The sequence below is a fragment of the Arctopsyche grandis genome, chromosome 6, assembly GCF_051622035.1.
Source record: "Arctopsyche grandis isolate Sample6627 chromosome 6, ASM5162203v2, whole genome shotgun sequence".
Classification (NCBI taxonomy): Eukaryota; Metazoa; Arthropoda; class Insecta; order Trichoptera; family Hydropsychidae; genus Arctopsyche; species Arctopsyche grandis.
The window spans coordinates 17,545,342-17,571,181 of NC_135360.1; the positions used below are offsets into that span (position 1 = coordinate 17,545,342).

The 25,840-nt window shown below is 33.5% G+C and overlaps 1 protein-coding gene across 2 annotated transcripts in view; it reads left to right on the top strand.

Annotated features, from left to right (window-relative positions):
• Positions 1–25,840, top strand: part of Ptp10D (Protein tyrosine phosphatase 10D) — a 50,869-nt gene that overhangs the window by 17,649 nt on the left and 7,380 nt on the right. For both annotated transcript variants that reach the window (XM_077431774.1, XM_077431773.1), the window contains exons 2-3: positions 25,104–25,353; positions 25,434–25,712. In XM_077431774.1, coding sequence (XP_077287900.1) covers positions 25,104–25,353; positions 25,434–25,712 — 529 coding nt within the window. The remainder of the gene's footprint in view (positions 1–25,103; positions 25,354–25,433; positions 25,713–25,840) is intronic.

Genomic DNA, 25,840 nt, shown 5'->3' on the forward strand with positions numbered 1-25,840 from the left:
AATGGGACTAGATGACGTCATACCGAGTCCCGTTGTATCATGCTTGTACACACGTAAGTAAGACTGTGCGATAAAAAGAGGGAGAATTTCACCGCACGCCACTGGTATATGTACATATATGTCAACATCTCGATGTCGAAATTTCTCGAAAACTATACTTAATCAATTGATACTTCGCATATAAAGAAATTATCAAACTCAAATCAACTGGAAGTTGGCCATTTTCTCTTTATTAAAAATGTATGAGTTTTGGATTTATTAATTATTAATTTATCTAGTCTTCTTTTTATCATAATATGTATGTACTTAAATGATCAAAAGATATTTAATTATACATACGTGGGTCACTGAATGCAACGTACATACATACATACATAGATAGTAAAAACTTTGAAGTTGTGTCATCCGCGTGAAAACGGCTCAGGTGTTTCATTCTCGTCTAAAATTTCCACGATTTCAGATTAGTTTATAGATTGATGTATTATAATGAAATATCGATAGCCAATTTTCGCCAGTGAAAGTAATTTTTGCCACAACGGCAACCGCTCGACACACTTTCTTGCCGTTCGTGTTTCTAACGTGCGTTTCTATGCGTTTCGTCGCTTGTTCGAAAATATTTACACTGCTGCACGAGAATGCGTTCTAAGTGCGAAATTGCAAAAAGGTGGTCCAGGGAGTATATGTGACTCATGTTTTGCTTTTTTTACCTATGTATGTATGTATGCACATATGTATGTATATGCGACCTTCTTACGTCAATTATGTATGTACGTTCGAATTGATCGACATCATTATAATAAACATGCACACTCATGGTTTCATAATAGACGAATATAATTATTCGATGTGCGTTATAAAAGTACATAATATTGAGGGCGTTGATTAGTATTGAGAAAGTGATTACTTTTACTTAACAGAATATTGGAGTTCCGACTAGATATGTATGTATGTATATGCAGAGTTGCAGAATCAGAGTCAAGAGTTGGGTCGTTTATATTCATATTTTCATCTGCAGCCATTCATCGTCCATTACGGGATGAAAACTTCCCCAATACGCTTCCACTCGTCTCTGTTTTGCACAACCTCATCCATCTCACCCCACTCATTTTCCTAATTTCGTCCACCCATCTTCCCTGTGGTCTTCTTTTTTCCCTTTTGCATTCTCTCGGGTACGCTTGGGTAGCACTTTTTTTTTCCACCTCGTCCATTCTTCTATCCACGTGGCCCGCCCATTGTCATTTCAATCTCTTCACTGTATCCACTACCCTTGTCATACTTCTCACCCATGTATTTCGTTTCTTGTCTTTCCTCGTTATGACAAGCATACATCGTTCCATACTTCTTTAAGTGCATTGGACTTTGTGTAGCAACTTGGCGTTCAATGTCCAGGTTTCACATCCATACGTCATTACTGGTAAAACACATTGATCGAAGATCTTTTTCTTCAGACATATGTATGTACATACATACATATATTCTTTATTATGTCCTAGCTCTGATTAGTTTCAATAAAGTATTGATATACTGAGTATGCTGAGCTCCGTTTCTTGATTATTCCTTTGTTTATTTTATTGTATGTGACTATTGATTCATAGGTCTTTGGCTCATATTCTAGCTGAAGATTTGGAATTACCTCAAAATCTTACTGTACTTACTTGTATTGACATATGTAGGTTTGAGGGTGGTCGATAACGGTCATTCCTATATTTGAATATATGTATGTATATAGGAGAAACTTATCGAAATAATAAGTTCGTACGAATTAACAATGACACGAAGACACGCCCATCACAGCTGGGACCAACGAGTACGTCCATGTCGTACGATTCAGTGTGTTCTTATCATTATTGTTGTATTTTGTATTATAGTATTTGTATGTATATATGTATGTAGTAGCTTGAGTTGTGTTACAATAATTAAAAATGACTTATCGATAGAAATAGATCGCCTGGCAACGTTTCAAGAAAGGCGAAATTGATATTCCAATAAAAAGTTTGCATAAAAATATTCAAATTTAAATCCCATTTGGAAAATTCGCCATCTCGCCTACCTCCCCATTTAAAATACAATTTATGGCTATTGCTCGTTCGATTTGACAATTAATGTGTTTTTGAAATGGACTTCATATTGTCCCACGTCGAGAATGTCAACATGATTTGCACAATTATTCTATTTTATCAGTACTGAGACTGTTGAAGCGTTTGATCCAAAACATTGGCATCGAAACAACACGTGTCGATTTATTGATTCATTGGCATTTATTTATTGTATAGGTATAACTCTTACTTCCTACAACTTTATTTTCCCATACCTCACGCTGTCACCTTGATATATTCCACTTTGTCAAAAATTTGTAAAGAATGCTAGAATTTTTACAGAATCACAATCCTGACATTCAAAGATCTGTTTCTTATTTATTTAAGTGACATTCTTGTTACACAACACACACTGAATCGTACGCCATGCACGAACTCGTGGTTTCCAGCTGGGAAGGGCGTTTCTTCATGTCATTATTAATTCGTACGATCTTATTATTTCGACAAGTTTCTCCTACATCTCTTCAAATATGGGAATCATCGTTATCGATCACTGTCAAACATATGTCAATACAAGGATAACTTATCACCGAAAACACTCCAGCGGGTAATTTTTAGCCTAGGTGCCATATTATAGAACAGGCGTGATAGCATTTTATTTACATGTGCAAAAAAAAAACAAAACCTACCTCTCTGTGTATCTGCGTCTTACTACTTCGAACTAAAGATGAAGCTGAAGTTTTCCCGAAAATATTTATTTATTTTACATAGAAGGCCTTACAGATTAATCCCAATGCGCCTTTCTAGACAATTAATTACAAACATTGCAGCATATTTTATTAAATCATTGCATTTTGAGAGGCTGAAGATTAACGATCAATTCATTAATGAATTAATGCATGGAGACATCTATGGATTTAGACTTGTATATATATTTTTTATATATTGTACATAAATCAAATTCAGATGTTTGTGACATAGCGGGTAGGATGGTTTTTGCCAATTTGATGGAGGAACCGTTTCAACAATGAAAAAGATTAATTAACAAACTCTGGTAGGAAACGATCGACTTCAAGGAGTCCAAGTCTGACCAGCAGCATTAAAGATTAGCACGGGATCGAACCCGGTAACCTTTCAGTGCTAAACATTAACGCAACCACCGAGCCATTGTACTGGCTAATAACTTTATATTTTAAAATTTTAGGTGAAAGATTTTAGGGGACTAGCCCAGTCCCTCTAGTTCAATGACGGCACGCCACTGGTATATATGTACATACATACGTAACTCATTATAGTATGATTATAAAAACAGGAAAAAGTTGATGATATTTTGGTGGCTCAAAAAGCATCCCGATTCAGCCTGAGATATCGGTAGCTTTCCTACATATGTACTTCTCGGCTTCATCCATCGGTTGACTCTTTTGAAATTTTCCACATGTTTATTTAGAATAAGCGTTCGCATTTTATGAAGGAGACATCATTCGAATTTTATCAATGTAGCGGAATGCGATCGCATCACAATTAATTATAGAACGTTGTCGCGCTTTCTTCGGGTCGTGTTGCGTTTTGAATTTTCCGCTTTTCCTCTTACACGCCTTTCGTTCGCGTAACTCTTCGGAGATTTATGTCACGCAATATTTTAGCTTTTCTCGGAAGTGTGCATGTAACGCCCGCCCGGCTTTTCTTATCACATTGACCGGTTCTCTTGGACATTGTCCAACTTTTTCGAAGTGCAAGCAATCGATGTGTCGCAAACTGTATTCACCTATCACATCCATTCATCTATGTATATTTTGACCGTTACGTCGAGAGGGCGAAAAAAAATCGCAATTCAAGGCAAATTTGCTGTTGGCATATTCATCGAGCCGATGTATGGGATGTTACGAGTTGTGCAGGTCAAACAGATCGCGCACTCTTATTTGCATGCCAAACACACATACCTACTACTGTGTTTGTTTGCCTTCTTTTTTTGTAATTTCATTAATTAAAATTTACCGAAACACTCGTTCGGTTTGAAAACATTGAAATTTCCAAGTAGGAAGGAGTTCGCGCTAGCACACTTTGAACAAATGCTCGATGACGATGACGCGTCAATCATGCGTCCAACGTGGGGATTCGCAGATTACTCGGTTTCAGCTAGTCCGCGTCAAAATGGGGATGAATCATCGACGTAAATATTGAAATTTGTGCAAAGATAAAATTATTTCATTTTGAATTTTTTTACATTGTTTGTCAATCACGCGTGTATTTATCGATCACTCCCTGGAAATAGAATATGCTATCTTCAATACAATGTTTGGAATCTTTATCGGTTTACTTCCTATATTTTGCAAATAATTTTTTTCTTTAATCGTAAATCGTGTACCTTTATTTTTTTTTAATCTAATGAACATCACATAAGAAGCAACGAACTTTTAACGATAGTACAAAAGTACAATTCATATTTATTTTTTATCTGCAATTTTTTTGCTATGCCATTTTTTTAATTATACATAATATATTTTGTCGATATTCGTTGCCAAAAAAATGAGTTTTATACAAAAGTGTATAATTAACCCAATAACTATTATTCGTATGTATCATATCTAGAAATAATTCACAGTATTTTTAATGTTTTTTTCTAGTGATGATATTTCTCATCATCATCATCATCAGCAGCATCATCTTGAAGATAACGATTATTTATAACATCTTGTTCGTTTTTATTATCAAAATCTGTACAGATAAATGTAACCTTCGCATTTTTTTAGCTTCCACAGTTGCTCACAAACTAGATGACTTTTCATGATTAAATCATCGTTTAACAATTTATCATTCCATTTCTTTCATTTGTACCACTTAAAAATTTACCTGCATGCTTATTTATTGGATGGGGACTTAAATCGGATAACATATATCTAGAATATTCTGTAACCTTTTATAACTCAGTCAATTCATTCCATCATTTATTTTTCTTTATGTTGCCAATCAATTGTATCAATTTCTAGATATTGCCCTATAAACGTTCGTTTATACCAGTACAGCTCAAGCCGGTAACTGTACGTAAACAGCAGTACGAAAAATATTTAGTACATTCTATATGGACACATTCATATGTTGCGTAAAGTGTCGTACTGAAACAGCAGTAATTGAAAAGAGCCATTAATATTATACAGCAGTACATGTCACTGAAATGTATCAAGCAGAACCTATTTCCTTTGGCCACTGTAGAAATATTTACGCACGACGTGACGTCATAGTGGCGAGTGCACCCGTACTAACAAAAGTGCTGACATGTGTATGTATATGAATATTTTCGGTAAGTTCATATTGTGACAATATTGACTAGACGATGTTGCGCCGCATCGTCGCGTTCTATAATGTATGTATGTATATGTAAGCCGGTTTTTCATTACACTCGTCTAAAACAAGCAAGAACGTGCCAAAACGGGCGGTGCTGTATAGTATGAATAGAAGTAGTCTTTCCGTGCATTATTTTGTCGAGTGTTAACGTGCAGAGCTAGATAATATAAACAGACCTTAAATGTAAAAATAGATACTAACTATATGTACGTAAATCGCTAGTTACAAAGTAGGTTTGATTCTCTGAAATATAATTCACTAGTTGTTTTACCCGGCTTCGCCCAGTATTTGTAATATAAATAACTTAAACATGGCGAATCTAATAGTAAATATTCATTTGTTTTTTTATTAAATTTATTTGAATCGAAAAAAATATAATATTCAACCGATTGAATTGTCGTCATAGCAACGAAGTTCCCAACCAACAATACTTACATACATACATACATACAAAGTCTCTTTCGAAATTATATATCTGATTAAGCTGACGTACCAGTACTTTAGTGCAATTTTATACGTACATATTAAAGTTTTATATTTATGACCAAAGTTTTTTTGATTCACCTTTTGCTTACCTTTTATGGGGCCTATTGATTTGTAGACGTATTATATCTGAAGGAAACCGATGGGGATTTCCGCCGCACATTATACCTGTACTGTGGACGAGTCCGAGTGTTTCGTGCTCAATCAAGGCCGCCTGGTCTATTGGCCACACTATCTGACCGAAGAGGCTGGGCTGGTCTGGTCGTGGTCTCTTTGTGCATTTCCTCGGGTTGTTACTTCGTGACACCCATAAAGTCGACACAGATCAACCTTTCGCGATTGAATGTGCATTGATTGCATTCGAGAGGAAACACGTCCGTCGATAGCAATGCGTATCACTATTTTCTCATCGTGAGGTACGGACTATAGAGGTGACACGGCCTCCGTGATTCATTTTATCATTTCATATCAAACACATCTACATATATGCATCCATTGTATATGTAATATGTGGAGGTCAAGTATTATTGCTTCTCTTCATTTGTAAAACCATATAATACTATAAATAGGAAATCGAATATTCTATACGTCTTCTTTGTTTTAATGTCCACTATAACAAAGTAAATTCTTCCATTTATGTATTCATTTTATATCAACATTGTTTGGTTTCATAAGAATTTTCAATTCTTGGTATTCTCTTTGCTTAATTGTATGTATGCATCGACAATGTTGCATCCACGTGTACGCATTTATAAACTTACATATTTATGTACATTGTATTTATGCATATATCAAGATTGCCAAGTAAGTATGTAACTTGCAATTTGTTCACATGTACATCATACATTTTTACATATGTATTGTAGTCAAATTTAGAGTCGAAATTCCCCAAATCATCATTTATTTATTTAAGTATACTTGGGATGGGCGGCAAAGCCGATAAACCCAAGAGGTTTGATAATGCATACAGTAGTACAAATATACAAATATCAAATAATTAAATGAATAACAAAAAAATGAATGAAAATAAAAATCGAAAACAAAGCAACTCAAAATAGACAAAAATAAAATAAACAAGAGAAAATACAAATAGTCTTTGGACTTTTTCTAAGTACACGTCTTTTTATTAATAAGGGTTCCAAATGGAATAAGCGTTTTCAAGTTTTGGTCTAATATAGGTTTTATATTTTTTTTTCATTCTTATATAATAATAAGAAAGACAAAAATGAAAAAAAACGACTTTCTTTTCTACAACTATCACTATCTTTACTTTATCCATGTACCTAGTGACAATAGATGAAGTTTTGTGATCACACGAAAATTCGAACTTGAGATTTTGACTGATGTGTATATGAGATCTATTCATACTATACAGCAGTACATGTCACCGAAACGTATCAAGCAGAACCGATTTTCTTTAACCACTGTGAAAATATTCACGCATGACGTGACGACATAATGGCGAGTGCACCCGTACCAAGGAAAGTGATGTCATGCACATATGAATATTTTCGAAATCGTGATATTTTGACATTATTGACACGACGATCCAATATTGCCCTCTGTAATTTATACATATGTAAGCTGATTTTGCTTTGCACTCGTTCCAAACAAGTATGAACGTGCCGAAAACGGAAAAGCATGAATAGAACTAGTCTTTTCCGTGGATAATATAAACGAACCTTCACAGTGTAAATTTTATTACCATGACATTTTAATACGCTTCGTTTACATACATAATATGTAAGTATACTACATAGACATGTTTTTTCGTAATAATCAAAAGTGTATCGAAATAACACACTAACTCATACGATGGGTATTTTTTCCGACCGAACAATGCATTGTTAAAATTCACCACGCTCTTCGTTAAAGAGTGCAATTGTGTACATTTAATTACCAATATGTACTAACTACCCAGTCGAGAAGCGAATCCAATTTTCCTGTTATACAGATGCGCCACTTTCAGAACAATCGACCACATATTGGATTATTATGCACTCATTAAGGCCAGGGAGCGATGAGTAATACCCAAGTTTGCATTGTACGCCACATTATTACCCATATTAATTGTAAATCAAATTTTGTAACATTATAACTGGAACTAGGGAAATGACGCGACGCTATTAGGCGTATGAATTACTTACCACTGCGATTGACATTTCTATATTGAGCCACTAAACACTACTGTTACGAGACAACGCCTAGATTTTACATGTTAAATAACGCAATTACCGCAATTTAAGCGGAACGGTGCTATGTGGGCCATCTATTCAAAAATCAAGTTTGGCGGCCCACATTGCCGGTAAATAATGATTTGACAGCCCCTTTGATGATTCGTCAATGAGTTGATAGATTTGCGCACAACCTGCTCTCCACGCATTGTAGTTTGGTCATACTTGCGAAATTACCCCTCCCCGTCATATGTATATGTACATATGTGTTACCATAGCGTGATGGTTGTAATGCGGAAAAAAGGGTGGAATGCCTCGAATTGGCTGCACCCAAATGTTTGCTCTACAATAGTGTGCTGCTTAAAGTATACGCAACCCTCTGATTTTCAATGTATTCAACGATCGAATCTTTTCGACGCTTTTCTAAACAATCATTGAAACATATTTTTAACATTTAATTACGGTATGTATATATGTATATCTTGAATTTCTACATAAAAAGTGGTGAAAGGAACTTTTTTTGTACTAAAAATACACGTTTGATTTGTTCATATCAAGCTTCGGTGCACAGTTTAAGGTACATTTACACCCATGTATGTATGTATGCAGCTAATGTTTGCAGATGTGGAAATATCGTTAATACATTGTCTATAGGCATCATTCACATATCGTCGGTATACTGGCAGAAAACTTATAATCAAAAATTGGAAGTTTTGGATTTTTTAAGAATTCAAGTTTTGTGAATTTCTTAAGTCAAAACATTTATAATTAATTAGATCACAAAATAGGTAGCTCAAACTTCTTGATTTCCGAAAAAAATGGATTTTTTAATTAAAGCTTTCTGTCACTATACCGACGATATAACTCGTATAAATGCATTAATAGAAAATCAACTAACGATATTTTCTCATTGCACTTTTGTAGACATTACAGTACAAATGTACATTTTATTCGTTTATGAAAATACTATGTATGTATATAGTTTGTTCATACACGAACCAATCTGGCCAGTTGTATTGGTCACAAAAGAACAAATTAACAAACGAACTAGTTTGTTCATGCACAAATTATTAGGCATAAGTTTAAGGTCACAGTCACAGAGTGGTATTTTTTTTTTTATAGTTTTACACATGTAAAAAAAGCTATGGCAATCCAATATATGTATATGATATGGCAATCCAGGCCAAAACTCACCATATTTGAGAAGAAAATTATAGGAGAAACTTGTTGAAATAATAAGATCGTACGTATTGATAATGGCAGAGTCTCCTAGGCAAGCCGTGCTATACGATTCAGAGTGTCTGTGCTCCCAGTATTCTCAATCGTTTGTTCCACTTTTCATTCTCTGTCTTCTAAGTATGCGTACCTTGGGTTGCAATATTTTTAATATTAGCGAAAACGGGAATTATAGCAACGGTTAATGCGGTTTCCCATTTCAAATACTTTGAATTTTGACAGTTAAAATATTCATGCGATACCTGATTGGAGTATACTATGTATTTGACTGTCAATACTTAAACTCAAACCGTGTATGTATAAACTAGTATATTCATAAAGGAATTGGATTGTAATATACATATATATGTACATATGTACATATTTTAGTAATATGCCTTTAAATACAATCGGGTTCAATGTACATATCTGTCATAAATTTCGATGCTCAACTCTGGTTGGTTAATTCTTTACAAAAAAATCTTTTGTCAAATTTGATTTTTGAGATCGTATTGTAAAAACAATTTTTATATTATGTTTGATATGAATTTTATAATATGAACTTAATTGTAAATTTTTCAATGAAGTTCAAGCGTCTGATCCATTGTTTAGGTATATTTTCAGTTAATACCCGCCTATTGCACAATTTGTCGTTAGGATAAATTTCCCAATCGATTGGTGTATGACAGACTCTATGGCATAGTCTCTGGCTTAATTAATTCCCATACCTAAGCTAATGCATTATATCAAGAAGTAAAGACGTAATTTTCAAATGATTGAATATGGCCACATAATAGTGGAGGAAATTCAGAATATTGTCTAATCTGTATATTTATTTTGCTTTAGGTAGATAAATCTACATTATTCAATAGTCTTATGTTGTCACATACGGTGAAAGCTATGGGAGGCCTACTACTATAGCTGTCAGTTTACGAAAAATACGGTAAAATGAACTCAAACCTCCAACTGATGTCGACGTTTATTGTGATCTTAACATAACTATCGCGACGGCCTCGCTCAAAGTCAATTACTCAACCTTTATGAGTGTAGCACCCGACTGATTGGCTGATCTAAAACATTTGTAATCTTCATGACCTCCATTCAAGCTTTGTGCATACGTATATGTACATTAATCATTATTAGTGCCTCCGATGTTACACATCGCAAAGATAACACATCGATTTCGGGTTCCCAATTATAGTTTTTCCACGCTCTCGTCACGTTCGAGTGCATTGTGCATACGTACATATTTTTGACAACGTTGAAAATTCAATAACATTGCACATATCTGTATCGTAATTGGGTTTATTAAATTTTCGTCTCGACCACCTGTGTATGTATGTATTATATATGCGAGCTGAGGAAAATTGCGGTGTTTGCACATCGTTTCGTCGCGTTGTATGTTATAATGATATATGAACAACAGAACAAGTAGCAATTATGTGAATTTATTTGTTAATATTGAATTCAATTAAGGATCCGGGTTATCGTTGCGCTCGTTCGTTCCATTTGCTTAAATTTTTGTGCGCGCATTGTCTTGTTGTGTTTGGGTGTGAAAAACTTGGCACAATTTTGCATAGCTCTTTTGCATACAAATCGCCGTTGTCCGAAAGTCAAGCGCTGAAGCTCATTCAACTTTTTTTTTTCGTTTTTAATTTAGGTTATTTTTAAATAACACATAAATATGCTCGGAGAATTCTCTCAGTAGTTTCAGTTTGATAATGTTTTATTAAAAATTTAATAAACTCGCCGGTTGGATTTTCCTGTGAATTTTTTTTACACGCCAATAACGATAAATTAAAACGACAAGACGTTTTCCATTAAAAATTTTTTGACAAGTCGAAGGTGAGATCAAAATAAAAGGTAATCGCTATTTTAGTTGAGTTTTTCGCAGTATTTTTCGTTAATATATTGTTTTGATTTGAATGAAACGACAATGCATATGTTTAATTATTTATTTATTTTTAATAACAAGTCAGTTTGTTTTTTATTTATTTTTTCAATACTGATTTTCATACTGTGTCGTCGTAAGAAACATTTCGTTGTTCAAATTTATTTGTAATTTTGACAAATAAATGGTGACACAATCACTAAATTATTGCAATTTTATTTTATATTATTTTTTAAGACACAGAAACAGATTCTGATGTTTTGAAGAATTCTAAAAGTCACATAATATGATTTCTTGCCATTGCGATATTTCAAAAGGTTTTAAATAGCTCGTGAACTAAGTAAAATTCTTGTAAGATATATACACATATATGTATATAATATGTAAAGATCTTGTGCCTAAATAATTTCTTAACTATTTGCGAACAAAAAAAGATCGTCTCTAAACCGCACAACTCTGGCTATCGTGTGATGATTTAATTTAAGCATGGATTGACCATTATATACATACATATATTATGGCTGATGGCCAAAAATGGTAAATATGTAGAAAATATTTTCGTCTTACACGATAACATTGAATATCAGCAATCGTTTAGCAAATATGTACATATATTTATGTAATAGCTGACCAATAGGAATCGCGTATTTTTTACCCGCTGCCAAATCAACTAAAATGAGGTATACATAGTTATGATCAGAAGTTATGTGATGCGTAAAGCCCGGACCCAGAGCGCGCCGTTCATTGTTCAAATGTTGTAAATGCATTGTTAAAGGTTTGCCGAACCTTTTTTTACAAAGCATTTACAACAATTGAACAATGAGCGGCGCGCTTTGGGTCCGTACTCTAGTTATGAGCAAGGACCGGCGGACAAGATGCTCAACAGCTAAAAAAATGGTTCACTATTGTCAATTTCTATTGTCAACCATTTTTTTTGCTCTCCTGCTTTCTCCGACATTGGAGAGGTCTATTGTTATTTTATGGCGGCAACTCGACCATCGATCTCTAGTTATGAGGCGGAAAAATTGCTTTCGCCCACAAAAAATGGTTCACTATTATCATACAAAGCAAGAGAGCAAAAAAAGGTTGACAATGGTGATCCATTTTGAGTTGGCAAAGTAATTTGTCCGCCGATCTCTGATGATTAGCAAACTTGGGCGTTGGCTTGGTGCATTTTAAATAACAATAGACATTAATGCACAAAGCGAGAGAGCAAAAAATCATGGCTGAAAATAGTGAATCATTTATTTTGCAGAAAGCATCGTACAGCGCAGATCATTGGTAATTAGTAAAGCCCGGACCCAGAAGGTGCCGCGTATTGTTCAAATGTTGTAAATGCATTGTTAAAGGTTTGCCGAACCTTTTTTACACAGGATTTACAACAATGGAACAATGAGCGGCCCCTTGGCTATCCTACCTCTAGTGATTAGATATCGTATACACGTGAATCTGCTACACTTGCTTTTGTCAATATCTTAGAAACGAAATGTTTTTACAAGCTTTTTTTCCTGTTGCTTTGAACACTGATGGCTTTTCTAAGATATTGATGATTTCTTAGAATAGTGCACCCACGTTTATACGATCTCTAGTTATGATCATTAAGGATCGGGTGATGAGTAGGGCAATGACAAATCACAATACACTTTCCAACAATGCTGGATGCAAGATAGCAAAAAAAAGGCTTTATTTGAAGTTAACAATAGACGTAATGCCCCAAAACCATATTGCCCTAATCACCACCCGCTGTTTAAATTGATCGTTTACAACAATCAAAAATATACAATACTGACCAATCTTTGTATATCTAAATTCAATACAATCTAACAAGAACAACACAAAGGTGTTCAATTTGCATCATTGAATCCTATCGATTCGGGACTTCAATAAATTTAACTGACATGGAAACGGATACAAATAACGGTGTTCAACTTAGAAGCTCGGACTCGCCACAATATTCTGATCAGAACTGCCCCAGGCTACAGACTCTACTAGTCTACTGGTATAGTGACGCACTCGTCGAACTAAACCTGCAATCAACAATGAAATACCTACTGTGCAAAGAATTTTGCGTTGTTTTAACCCCTCAAACAAGTAACTATTGCACACCTATGATATATGTATAGTCTAATTTATTTTAGCCGATGGAATTTATTCCAAAATTTGCGGAAGTTCCGCGTTCGTCGAGGGTCATCTGCACCATCGATATGTACATATGTATGTACGTATATTAGATTTCTCTAGGTCTGACTGCTACTTGAACATTCGTATTCCCACCTTGGACGACACACCTTCATTCGTATTCCTCAAGCAGGCGCATTCTCGCATGTCTCGAAATTACCGTAGAACAACGAGTTAACCCTATAGCCGCCACTTTTCTCGCGAGGTGATCTTGTTTTGCACTTTTTAATTGTTTTTTTTTTCATTATCAGAGTCGCTTTTCGAAATGTTACTTACAAATTGCGGTTGAAACCTTTGAGAATTAAATTTGCATACAAAAGCGCGTCCTCTGGTTTTTGTCGTGGTGTGTCATTGTTGATAATGTCGATTTGATTTCCATTTCGAAGCGGTAGAGGACAAGGGCAACGGAAGATTAAATTTATGACGTGTGTGTTTTGCTATAAAGCCTTATTGTTTGCGAAACTGTGTAAACCATTGAAAGCTTATCGTTAACTAATATTATCAAATACATTATATATGTATAAGCTATGTACATATCAGTGGCGTGCGGTCCATGGATGCGGTGGATGCGGCGCATCCCCTATAACTTTAAAAAGCCAAGAGTATTTTTAATAAATATTTGAATTTCGCTTCGATGTATTCTTAGTGATGTACGTGATTATGATGTAGTTTATGAGTATATATATATATTTCACATATCACGTGTTTTTTGTTACATGATGCATTATATAGGATCTTTTGATAATTTTTATTAACGATTCGCATAGGCGGCCGGCCGTAGACGAGTGGCGAGTGACGGGTGTAGACGCTGACTGCGCCCGCGTCATGGATTCGGAGTCGCGACCGATCCCATTTGCGCATGCGCACTATGAGGCTGTCTTATTCGCGCGGACGCGTTGACACTTGTTTAACCTCTACGGTGGATTCGGTTTCTCTGTTTGCTTATCTATTGAGTTTCACTTGGAAGCCGCTGTTGATCGATATTTCCGCACGCTACGCCCCAAGTTATTTATCAAAAAGCTAGCCGATTCATTTCTTTAGACGAAGTTAATCATTTATACTGTAAGTTGGTTATTTTTTACTTTTGAATTATGTTTTCATTTAAATTAGTTTCGTCTTACTTTATTTTTAGTTTACTGTTCCACTACTTACGAGTTTTCATTATTGCCTTTAATATGGATATCGAAAATAACTTGTCGTCGAGATCAATAATAATTGCAATTGTTTAATTGAAAATGTGCTGAAAAGAAGATTTGCTTCTCTCCCATTTAATGAAAAGGAGATTATTGTTAAGAGCCCCAAACCCACACCAATATTAAATATTCAGTCTAAAACAAAAACATTTAAAAGGTATTTTAACACAGAAACATACGAAAAAATTTCATGGATTTGTGGATGTGCTCACTTAACGAAATTATTCTGTTAGCCATATATTTTATTTTCTCAAGAAGTGAATGTCTGGAGTAAATTTAGATTTTCTGACCTAAACAATTTAAGTAAATCGCGCAAGAGACATGAATGTTCTCAAGCTCACATATGTTCTGCTGCTCAATTTAAAAAATTTGGAAAGGGACCTCGTATAGAAAATTTTTTAAGTGCTCAATTTAAAGCAAATATTGAAATGCACAACAAAGAAGTTACTGCAAATAGATACATTTTGTCGAAATTAATAAGCGCGATCTGTTTTTTAGCAAAACAAGAACAACCTTTACGAGGACATTTTGAACACCAGGAATCGTAAAATAGAGGGAATTATATTGAATTGCTGTATCTGTTGAGTGAATCAGACATAAAATTGAAAACTCATTTAGATAACTCTACGGTGTTTACTGGATTATCGAACCATATACAAAATGACTTGGTATCCGCAATATCAAAAGTCTTGCTAGATGAGATTAAAACTGAAATACGTGCATCAAAATTTGTTTCCATAATTGTGGACGAATCTACAGATATCAGTCGCAAAGCTCAGCTATCTACTATTTTTAGATATGTAGATGAAAACAATGAAATTCAGGAGAGATTAGTTGGATTTGTCGATGTTAGTCCCAATAGAACAGCTAATTTTCTTTTTCAGCACATACGTGAGACCTTGGAAGAATTTGGTTGTTTGGACAAATTAATTGCACAAACGTATGATGGAGCGGCTGTAATGTCCGGGGAGCATAATGGAGTGCAACGAAAAATTCGAGATATTTGTCCTAATTCTTTATTTGTCCATTGTTACGCTCATAGATTTAATTTAGTTTTGTCGCAATCTGTTAAACATATATCCGGATGCAAACGTTTTTTCAGCCGTATGTTGTCATTTTCAACTTTTTTTTGTAAGTCTTCAAGAAGAATTTCCCTTCTCGATTGTCAAATAAAAAAACGATTTCCCACTGCTGCCCCTACACGATGGAACTACAATAGCAAAATTTTAAATATGGTATAAGAATATCAAACAGAATTAATGGAAATATTTAATCAAATAATTAATGATGAAGACGAATGGGATACTGATGCTGTCATAAATGCTGAAGTCCTTCATCGTTATTTAAAAGAGTTTGAATTCAATTTCAATTTGCATTTATTTTCTGCAATATTTAATTCGGCAGATTTTTTATTTGAAATTTTACAAAAAAAAACCTTTGAAATTTGTAAAATATTTAGATAACAAAAAAGACGATTTTGATTCATTGTGGAACAAAGTAATAACTAAAAATTTTAATAGAAAAAGAAAATATGCTGAATGTGAAGAAGATGTGAAAACAACGTATAAACTTCACTATTCTGAAATTTTAGAAACTCTTTCAGTAAATACAACCAATCGATTTCGAGATATCGAAAATTTAAAATTTCTTTTAATTTTTTTTAACGTCAAAAAATTTAAAGAATATGAAAATAATTTTCCAGATATCCTATTTAAATCACTCCACCTAACTTATGGAAAATAATTTGATTTGATGAAATTAAAAAGCGAATTAATTTACATGTACTCAACGCAAGATTTTCATTTGAAATCTATAAATGACGTAAAGGAATTAATTGTGAAAGATGATCTAATAGAAGTTTTGGAACAAGTATTTAGTTTAATACAATTAATTTGTACGATACCTTCCACGAGCGCATCGGCTGAACGATCATTTTCGACTATGAAAAGAATTAAAACGTTCACCAGAAGTAGTCAAAGTGAAGAAAGACTCTCTGGTCTTACTAAAATTGCAATCGAAAAGAAAATAATGTCAAATTTAAAAAACAATAAAAAATTCTATGATGCGGTTATCGATGAATTTTGTAAAAAGGAACGAAGAATAAAATAAAATTTTAAAAAATAAATTGGTCGGTTTTTTTTTTCAAACAAGAGACAGCATCCCTTGTTTGAAAAGTCACCGCACGCCACTGGTACATATGTATATGAGATTTTAATTTGTTTGTTCCTTTGTATATTACCAGTGGTGCTACCCGGCTTCGCTCGGTTCGACTTTTGACGATCTCTTCCGTTTTAGCACGGATATAATAAAAATAACTTGAAATGGAAATGAAATAGTAATGATTAAAATCTTCATTTATTTTTTTATTAAATTTATTTGTATAAAAAAATATATATATATTTAACGACTGACCTATCACAAACATCTTTCAAACCAATCCAGCTAATCAGAAACGACTTTAACGACAGCCAATCAGAAGCGAATTACAAACGCCGTTTCGGTTTTATATACAAGAGACTACAGCCAGGGCCGCCGAGAGGGATCCCGGGCCGTGGCAAACATTATTTCGGGCCCTATGACAAACTAAAAAAGATCTTATAGATATATTCTTTAAATATGCGAAAAATCTATCAGAACTATTAGAGAAATACCTAAATATACACATGTTGTTTGTTATTTTTAAAAATAATTGAATGAGAAAGTATGATATAACAGACATGGTTGCCGACACGGGGCCCCTCGAGTAGTCTGGGCTCAGGAACTTTACCCCGGCTTCCCCCCCTCTCGTCGGACTTGACTACAGTCAATCAGAAACGAATTACAGACGCCGTTTCGGTTTTATATGTAAGATATATGTATGTATTTATGTATTAGGGATTCCAAAAACGGCATTTGTCACGATCGGTACTTCTGAAAAATTTCCTGTATCGATAGTGCCGGTATTACTTTATTTAAATAATTAGTGCAATAAAATTTAATTAAATATGAATAAATTAATTGTAGGTAAAGCATTTATTACATTAATCAATTAATTTTTAATTCATTAACGAGTGTCAAAAAATTTAAATACTTTTTTGCGAATTCTTTGATTTCAAGACTTTTGACTTTTAAATAGTATATACTAGTATTACTAGTATATACTAATAGTATTTAAATAATTATTAGGTGAAAAAGATGGGTTTCCGAAAAAATCAGAAGGCGAGCTTTGTCATTGTTAACAGTCAGTTATAAATCAATATATGTACATATATACAAACATATGTATTCATAAATAGTCTCAGGAATAGGTACGATATTTTTAGCATCTTTGTTTTTAAATTTATGATATACTTAGCGCCTCCTTTGAATAGCAGGGCAAAATATGTTGGGTGTCGACTCAACTACTTATTCGACTAATTCATACAAACTAGCCAATGGTCTGAATTCAAATCAACGCAAAATCGAAATAAATGTATTTCAGTACTACCAGTATTCTATTTTGAAATACTGGTAGTACCGGTATTGGAATCCCTAGTATGTGTATACATTGACATTGATGTTTTGACTAATTTTAACTTACTGAAAATACATTTTTTTATGATATAACATTGTACATACATACTTATGTACATATGTAGTTACAATATTACATTTTTTCCTTATACAATATGTACATATGTATGTATATATAATGTAAAGGTCGGGAAATTTTTGGCTGATACAATACCGAAATAACATCTAATATATAATTTCGAAAGAGACTTTGTAAGTTTGTATCTTTGGTTGGAAACTTCGTAAACAAAACAAAGTTTCTATGACGACAATCCAATTGGTTGAATATTATATTTTTTTCGATTCAAATAAATTTAGTAAAAAAACAAATGAATATTTACTTTTAGATTCGCCATGCTTACGCTGTTTATATTTCAAATACTGGGTGAAGCCGGGTAAAACAACTAGATTTTTATAGTTTCAGAAATATAATTTGAGCGAATCTATATACATATTATATACACATATGTACTTAAATATAGTTTAAACGGTTTATGTACCTACTTATGATAAAAGCCTGAAAAAAGTTTAAAAATTCTTTTTAAATTTCCATCTATTTGTTTGTTTTTTTATGGTTGCTTTTTTTATTTAAAAATAGAAAAACATTAAAACTCACTATAGCGAATTAATTATTCAAAAATTTTGCTCGTTCATCTCTGAGTATCCCATTGTTGCCTCGTCCAGGTTCATCGCCCCTTCTGATTTATTGTATATTTTTTATTATAATGTATTCCACGTGAATCTCTTTTTGGTTGCGATGTTGATGATGATGATGACTTTCGCCATTTCCTCATCAATCTTCATTCAAGTTTTAGCTCCGGAAGAGCCGTTATCCGAGTTGCAGCAAACGCTCGACTCGATTACGCATGTTATTATATTATTACATGTTATATCACTCATTTTTGCACAATCGAAAATTATTACGAAAGAATTTGGAAAATTTTTGCGACGATATATCTATCTATAGCTAAATTCAAATCTGTTAAATTCGATTAATTAAATGAATGTTGAATCTGTATGTACGTACATACATATATATGTATGTGCATCACACATAAGTTTTGTATATTGCGGTGATTAATTTTCGCTTATCTTTTCTCCTCTGTGAAGGAATGTTTTGTGTACTATCTATATTAATTAAATGATAAATTTTGTTTCCGCTGGTTTGAGAATTGTGGAAATTCATTTCATTCGTAACTATCAAATCAAGATGATTTCGTCATTATCTATTGTATATCACGCAACTTTCATCATTTGCGTGATATACAGTAGTTGCATCGATATGTACACGTGTTTTTTTTTACAAAAATAAAAATTTAAATAAAAAATCGATTTAATTAAATTTATATTAAAAAAATATTTTCCGCTTCTCGTAGAAAGATCTTCCGGTAAAAACGAATGCAATTCAAACGAATCGCTCTCCCCTGTGCGTACCAGACATCACTTGAGAACGATAAAGGTAGCTTTAAAATCAGAGTATGTTAACCATTTCATTTTATTACAATTGTTATACGTAAACTCTTCTTGAATGTCAAAGAGATTGTAGTATTCGCCTAAAACATACCTCTTTTGTGAATTTGACGAATGAGCTGTTTGTTAAGTAATGTAACGTAAGAATTCCAAACCAATGTAAAGTGGACACTTCCGAGTTTGTAGGGAATAACGTTTGTGGAGAATTCCGAGTTTGTAGGAAATAACGATTTTTTAGAGAATTCCGAGTTTTTGGGAAATAACGTCTATTGGTAATACCGGGGCTGTTTGGACTACTGCATATCTGAACACTCGGCTACCTGCCTTTAATAAGAGAGACACACAGACACGATAGATTGGACTCTGGAGCGAGCGGCGGTTCCGTGTGGACCTCCTAAGTCGTAAAATAAAAGCTGTGAATCGACTTTGGCCTATCATTTGGATCCCTAATCCACCCCTACGCAACACCATTATTTGTTACATAAATTACCCGTCTTAGTTTTTCAGGTTTTAGGAATGAAAAGACCTTTTTTTGTAAGGGCCTGTGTACATATGTACATAGATCTAGACTATTTCTCATAAGTATGTAAGTTGTCGTTGTCTTTTATTGGATTTTTTTTAGTTTGGAATACGTAGATAACATGCTCATCTACCCCGATTGTCTTCAAAATTCCAATCCAATCTTCCTTATGTATTTTGTACATGTGTATCTTGTACAAATACTGTTAGCATGCATGCGATATGAATTGCAATATTTAAGTAGGAGTGCAGTAAATAGACAAAAGTGATATCTAATAAACATGAAATATCAACGGGCACAACACTAGTATTTAATAAAAATAAGAGATAGATAAATTTTCATCTTCTAAATCGTTCGTTCATTTAAAGGTGTGTGGACATCGGATAGAGACAGGATTTTTCTCTTGTTTATTTCGTAGAAAACCAAGTTTTTTTGCTCTCTTACGTTGAACGGTGTATTTTTAATTGCCGATATCTAGTAATGTGTATTTGAAAGAAAAGAGGAATAGTCAACCCACACGTACATACATATATGTACCTCCTCGCACGTTGAGTATGTACATTCATGAATAAAATACGCCTGCATGAGATGTATGCAGATATATTCAATAATACATACATATGTATGTATGTATGCAAAATTATATCAATTTATTGTAAAACCCTTCACTTGATCTAAGGATGGTCGTATCTATTCATTTCCATACTTTGCAAAAATAGGAATGACCACACGTCACTTTAAAACAATTCGGTTGTGAAGTCATCATTGTTAGTTCAATTTCTCAGATCCTTCCGACTGACTACATTTCGTTCATTCTAACGGTCCGTATTGGGCTTGCCTCACTTTCATACATTTTTTATATGCATCGGTATATAAAAAAAGGTTATAGACTGCTGTCAAAACGATTCACAGGTGGAAAAATCGTAATGACGAGACTAGTGTGCGTGTAGTGGGTCGCTGTCTCGCTTACATATTCAGCGCTCATTACCTTCGCTTGTTTGACGTTCATTTCAATGATGCTGTCTCGAGTGTAGGGTTGTCACGCACTCTTACTTAGCAAATTTCTAATTTAATTATTATTCACCGAGCGCGAAAACTGAAACTCCCTGTTTTAAAACTTACCCATATATATATGTACGTACAATCAAGTATTCATTCGGTTTTGATACGCATGTATGTATGTCTGTTAAAATTTTGAACTCGCGTCGACGTAATTGTTTGGTTTCGAATGAATTCATGTTCATGTTTACATACTGATAAAATACTCTAGGATTTAGCAGAATCGCATGATTTAATACTAGATATTTGTTAAACTCTTATCGTTTGATGTTTAAATGGAATTCTTTTTCGTGGATAGTAAAATTTAATAATCAATTGACTAATTTTGTTTCTTATGATTTGCCCTGCCAATTCGAAATAAAATTAAAAAATTATAACAAATCAATGAATTACAATATTGAAGATGAAATAAGCTTTTTTAATCGAACAAATTGACTGATTAGTATTGAATATATGTACGTTGTATCAACATGCATATATGTATGTGAGAAGTACTTTGTAAAAAAGGCCAGGTGTCGAAGATGACATGCGTTTACAAATCTCAATAATTAGTTCCTTACATTTAATATGATTTTGTAGCGATAAAAACCACTCTCAGTCTTAATCATTAACGATGGAGTTTTTTTTTTATCAATGTGTGTATTTATGTATTTCATGATAACAATATAATACTTAATTTCCAGAAATACATTTTTTAATTTAAATTTTAATTAATTTAAAATTCAAATTAATTTAATTATAGTTTCGTAAAAAGCTAGAAGTTCTAAAGGCTGAGTATCACATTAGCCATTAGTATAACTCGATGGTAGCGTTAATGCTAACCACCAAAGAAGTCTCAGGTTCAAGCACCGGTTTGACCTCGGATTGAATAGAATTTAATCTGAGTATTTCGGCAGTGCTGCTGGTCAGACTTTGATATTTGTGATTCCAAGTCGATCGTTTCCTATCAGAGTTTGATAATTATCTGATTTCATTTTTGAAACAGTTCCTCACCAAATTGGTAGGTTGACCTAGCATTGGTCACTATTATTTGAATATAATTTCAAATTTATATACATATGTACAAGTTTAAAACCATATGTGTCGCTTTGGGTGACTTTATAGTACATGCTATTTTCCCCGTATACTTACGCATTGTCTTTTTCAACGTATAATTGTTTGCGCTATAAAATTTCACAATCTAAAAGAATTTTTTTCGCATTGTTAGAGCCAGACAAATCAATGCTTAAAGAGCGCCAACCCTACCTGTCGATTTCTCCCCATTTTTTTTCAGCGCAACGATTCATCAGTTCTCAAAAGAATGTCTGTCTCTGTGTGCATGTCCACTAGAACCTGTCTGCTGAATCCACCGAAACTCAAAAGGAAACTTTCACAGCTATACGCTCACCTTTCACAGACTCGGTCTCACCTTTCTAGTACTAGCTGTCATTCTAATAAATGTTTTGCTCCATTTTTGCACATCGAATTCCGAAAATGATGACAGCCCTTAATAATTTTACCATCATATTACACGTTCGTTTCGATACATCATGACGAACGACATGGGTCTGCTTAGAAGTGTATCCATATATCACACGAGAGGAAGGAGTGGGAAAGGCGGATCGTTTTCCATCACTTTGGATAAGCAGTAATTCTAGTTTATAATAATTTCAGAAATCTCTCAGCAACAGAATCCGTTAACGACCTCCAATTTAAAAGCAATATTGTATGTCGACCGGCCTTGTCTATTGTGGTCTTGTTTTTCTTAGGTGGGTACAGCTGAACCGAGTGGTTTATTCAAATGACTGAGTATTGTCTTTGCAAGGTCGTTATGGTGAAATTACGCATCGCTTGAAAAAACCCATAAGTTTACACTACTGAACTATTTTTTACTTGCTAAATTACCGATGATCTTGGTTAATTTTGAACATTCTCTAAGAATTATAATATTTTGTGGTCGTTGAAGTTTGCATTGAGGTTAGCATTTGACGCGTGAAACGCCTATTTTTTTTACGTAATAGAAATTTCATAAGAAAGTTTTGATAGCAAGAAATTGCTCGAAATATACGTAAAATCGAAAACGATCACTGTTCATATAGCGTATTCTGAAGGAGGCTCACGCATGTTCATATTCTGTCCATTTGCAAATTGCTTTCTAAACCTGTTAATGGAATAATTGGTATACATACTAGTTGCAAAACACGAACCGGCCAATCTCACTTGTGCAGAATTCTTCGAATTTTCGAAAAAATGAAGCGTGATCTGTTTTTCAAACAATAGTTTTGCAGGGGAAACGTTTATTTTGGAAAAAGTGACATGTCTTCGGTTTGGTCTACTTTCATTTTTTTTTATACGCAACAGTCACATTCTTCAATTGTTAGTTTCGTCTTTTTTTAATTTTTACTTTTTCTATGTATGTATGTACACATTCGAACTGTACGGAATCGATCACTGATCACGTTTTCATGATCTAGAAAAAAATGTGTGTGTGTCTGTGTTTTTATTTATAATACTGGAAATGGCTATAAGTTTGTTATATATTGTTAAGTAGCATGTACAACAAACTGGCTAGCATAACCACTTGGTAAGAACACACTCAAAAGTGCGGCACGGGACTCGTCAGCGGTGCGAGGCGTATCTTCATGTCATTATTATTTCGACAAGTTTCTTCTACATGTTTTCAAATATGGAATCGTCGTTATCGATCATTATCAAACCTGTCAATTCAATGATAAAATATCACTGAAAATACTCCAGTGGCTCGCGAAGGGACACTGCGCTACAGATTTGGCGTACCGGAGTACGACTAGCGGCTTTTTTGCTTGTGCAAAAAAGCCGCAAAAAACTATTTAAAAAATGCGCCTTCCGCATTTTATAACATAACACATAAATTTACCTTGTAGAGTCGGATTCGAGGAGTCGTAATATTTCAAGCCAAATTGGAGTCGTAAAAAAAAATCGACCGACTCCGACTTCTTTTTATTATTTTCTTTAATTAATAGTATTACGGTATGTGTCAACTACAGTCTTCAATTTTACTTAAGTCCATAAAATTGAAATTTAATAATTTCTGTATAAAAATCATGAATTTAAATAAGATTATAAATAAAATCGTTGTGGCCATGTGCTGTGGCCAAAACCGTTTTTTTATTCTCTTTTTTATTAAATTGATTTGTTTCTGTATGAAATTAATACACATATCTACACTATAAATGCACTTATTTTTTATTATACTTATTTAATAATTCAAGTAATTGGGTTACACGTCAATTTTTAGTTACTTTTAACGGAATCGGAGTTGGAGTCCGTAAATTTTGAAGCAACTCCACAGCCCTGCTTGACTTAAAATTGATATTAATAAAATTTCATGTCTGCTAAAATTGTATTATGGCTCAGTGTATAGAATATTTTTTTGGGCTTTAAAGTTAAAAAAAAAATACCATCATAATGTTAGTGATGAAGAATCGATGTGGGAATAAAGTACATAATTTGTTATAGAAAATTCACAGTTGAACATAATTTTAAGATTGAATTAACATTAGTATTATTCGAAAAAGCCAGCCAAGAAATAATTACGACATGGAATTCCATTACAAAACTATATTTAATTCTAAAAAATATTCTATTATCAATTTGATATTTTTGATATTATACATATGTACATATAATTCAATAATATAATTAAGCACAATATAATCTAACTGATGGTTGATTCAAGTACCGCGTTAATACATTTAATGTGTGTTTACACGTTTAATGCACACATTCTAATTACTCTTATTATTATTTGAACTTCATACATCAAATTATCTACAATATATTGAAATTAAATATCGATTCATAAAGAATGCACATCAGAATGTTAATAGATTGAGAACAATTACCGTATGATAGTATGCCATTCTTTGATAAGATAAATAATATTTTATATATATTATACATACATATATCAATTAAGTACCTGATGTTATCTGAACAGATGCATATGTTCAATATGTTGATTTTAATAAATTGTTTTTGTAACTGTTACAGACTGCCCTGGGAGCCGATCTTGCAATAGAAATACCGGGTAATTTGGGCCAGGAAGGCTCTAGTTACCGTTTGGACTATCAACCGGCACGGGGACGTCCTCCACCCAATTCTACCTTCTTCTCCAAAGACATTGTCGGTGATGTGATTCAATTTTCTCAAGGCCTTCCCGGCACCAAATATGAATTTTGGTTATACTATTCAAACGCTACTGTTAACGATATTTTAACTTGGTCTGCTTCTATTACTACTGGTCAGTACATCGATATGATTTAAATAAAAATGTACACATTCTGGTCGTATGCTACATATTTCTTTTTTTTTCTTTTTCAGCACCCGATCCTCCATCTAATTTGACAGTAGTAACGAGAGGTGGTAAACAAGCATTAGTTTCATGGTCTCCGCCGCTTCAAGGATACCATTCTGGATACAAATTAAGATTAGTTTCACTATCGGACCTTGTGGCACCACTTAGAAATTTACCTGTTGAAGATGATACACTACAATATGTTGTGAAAGATCTGCAGCCTGGTGCAACATACCAAGTGCAAGCTTATACCGTCTTTGAAGGCAAAGAGAGTGTTGCATATACGAGTACAAATTTCACTACAAGTACGTATCTATATTTATTTCGATGTAAAATTTTCATTAATGTAGTTTTGTTGGGTGATTTTACAATTTTTATTATATTTATTAGCTAGACGGAAGCGATATTACAAAATAGGTGAGGTTACCTCATA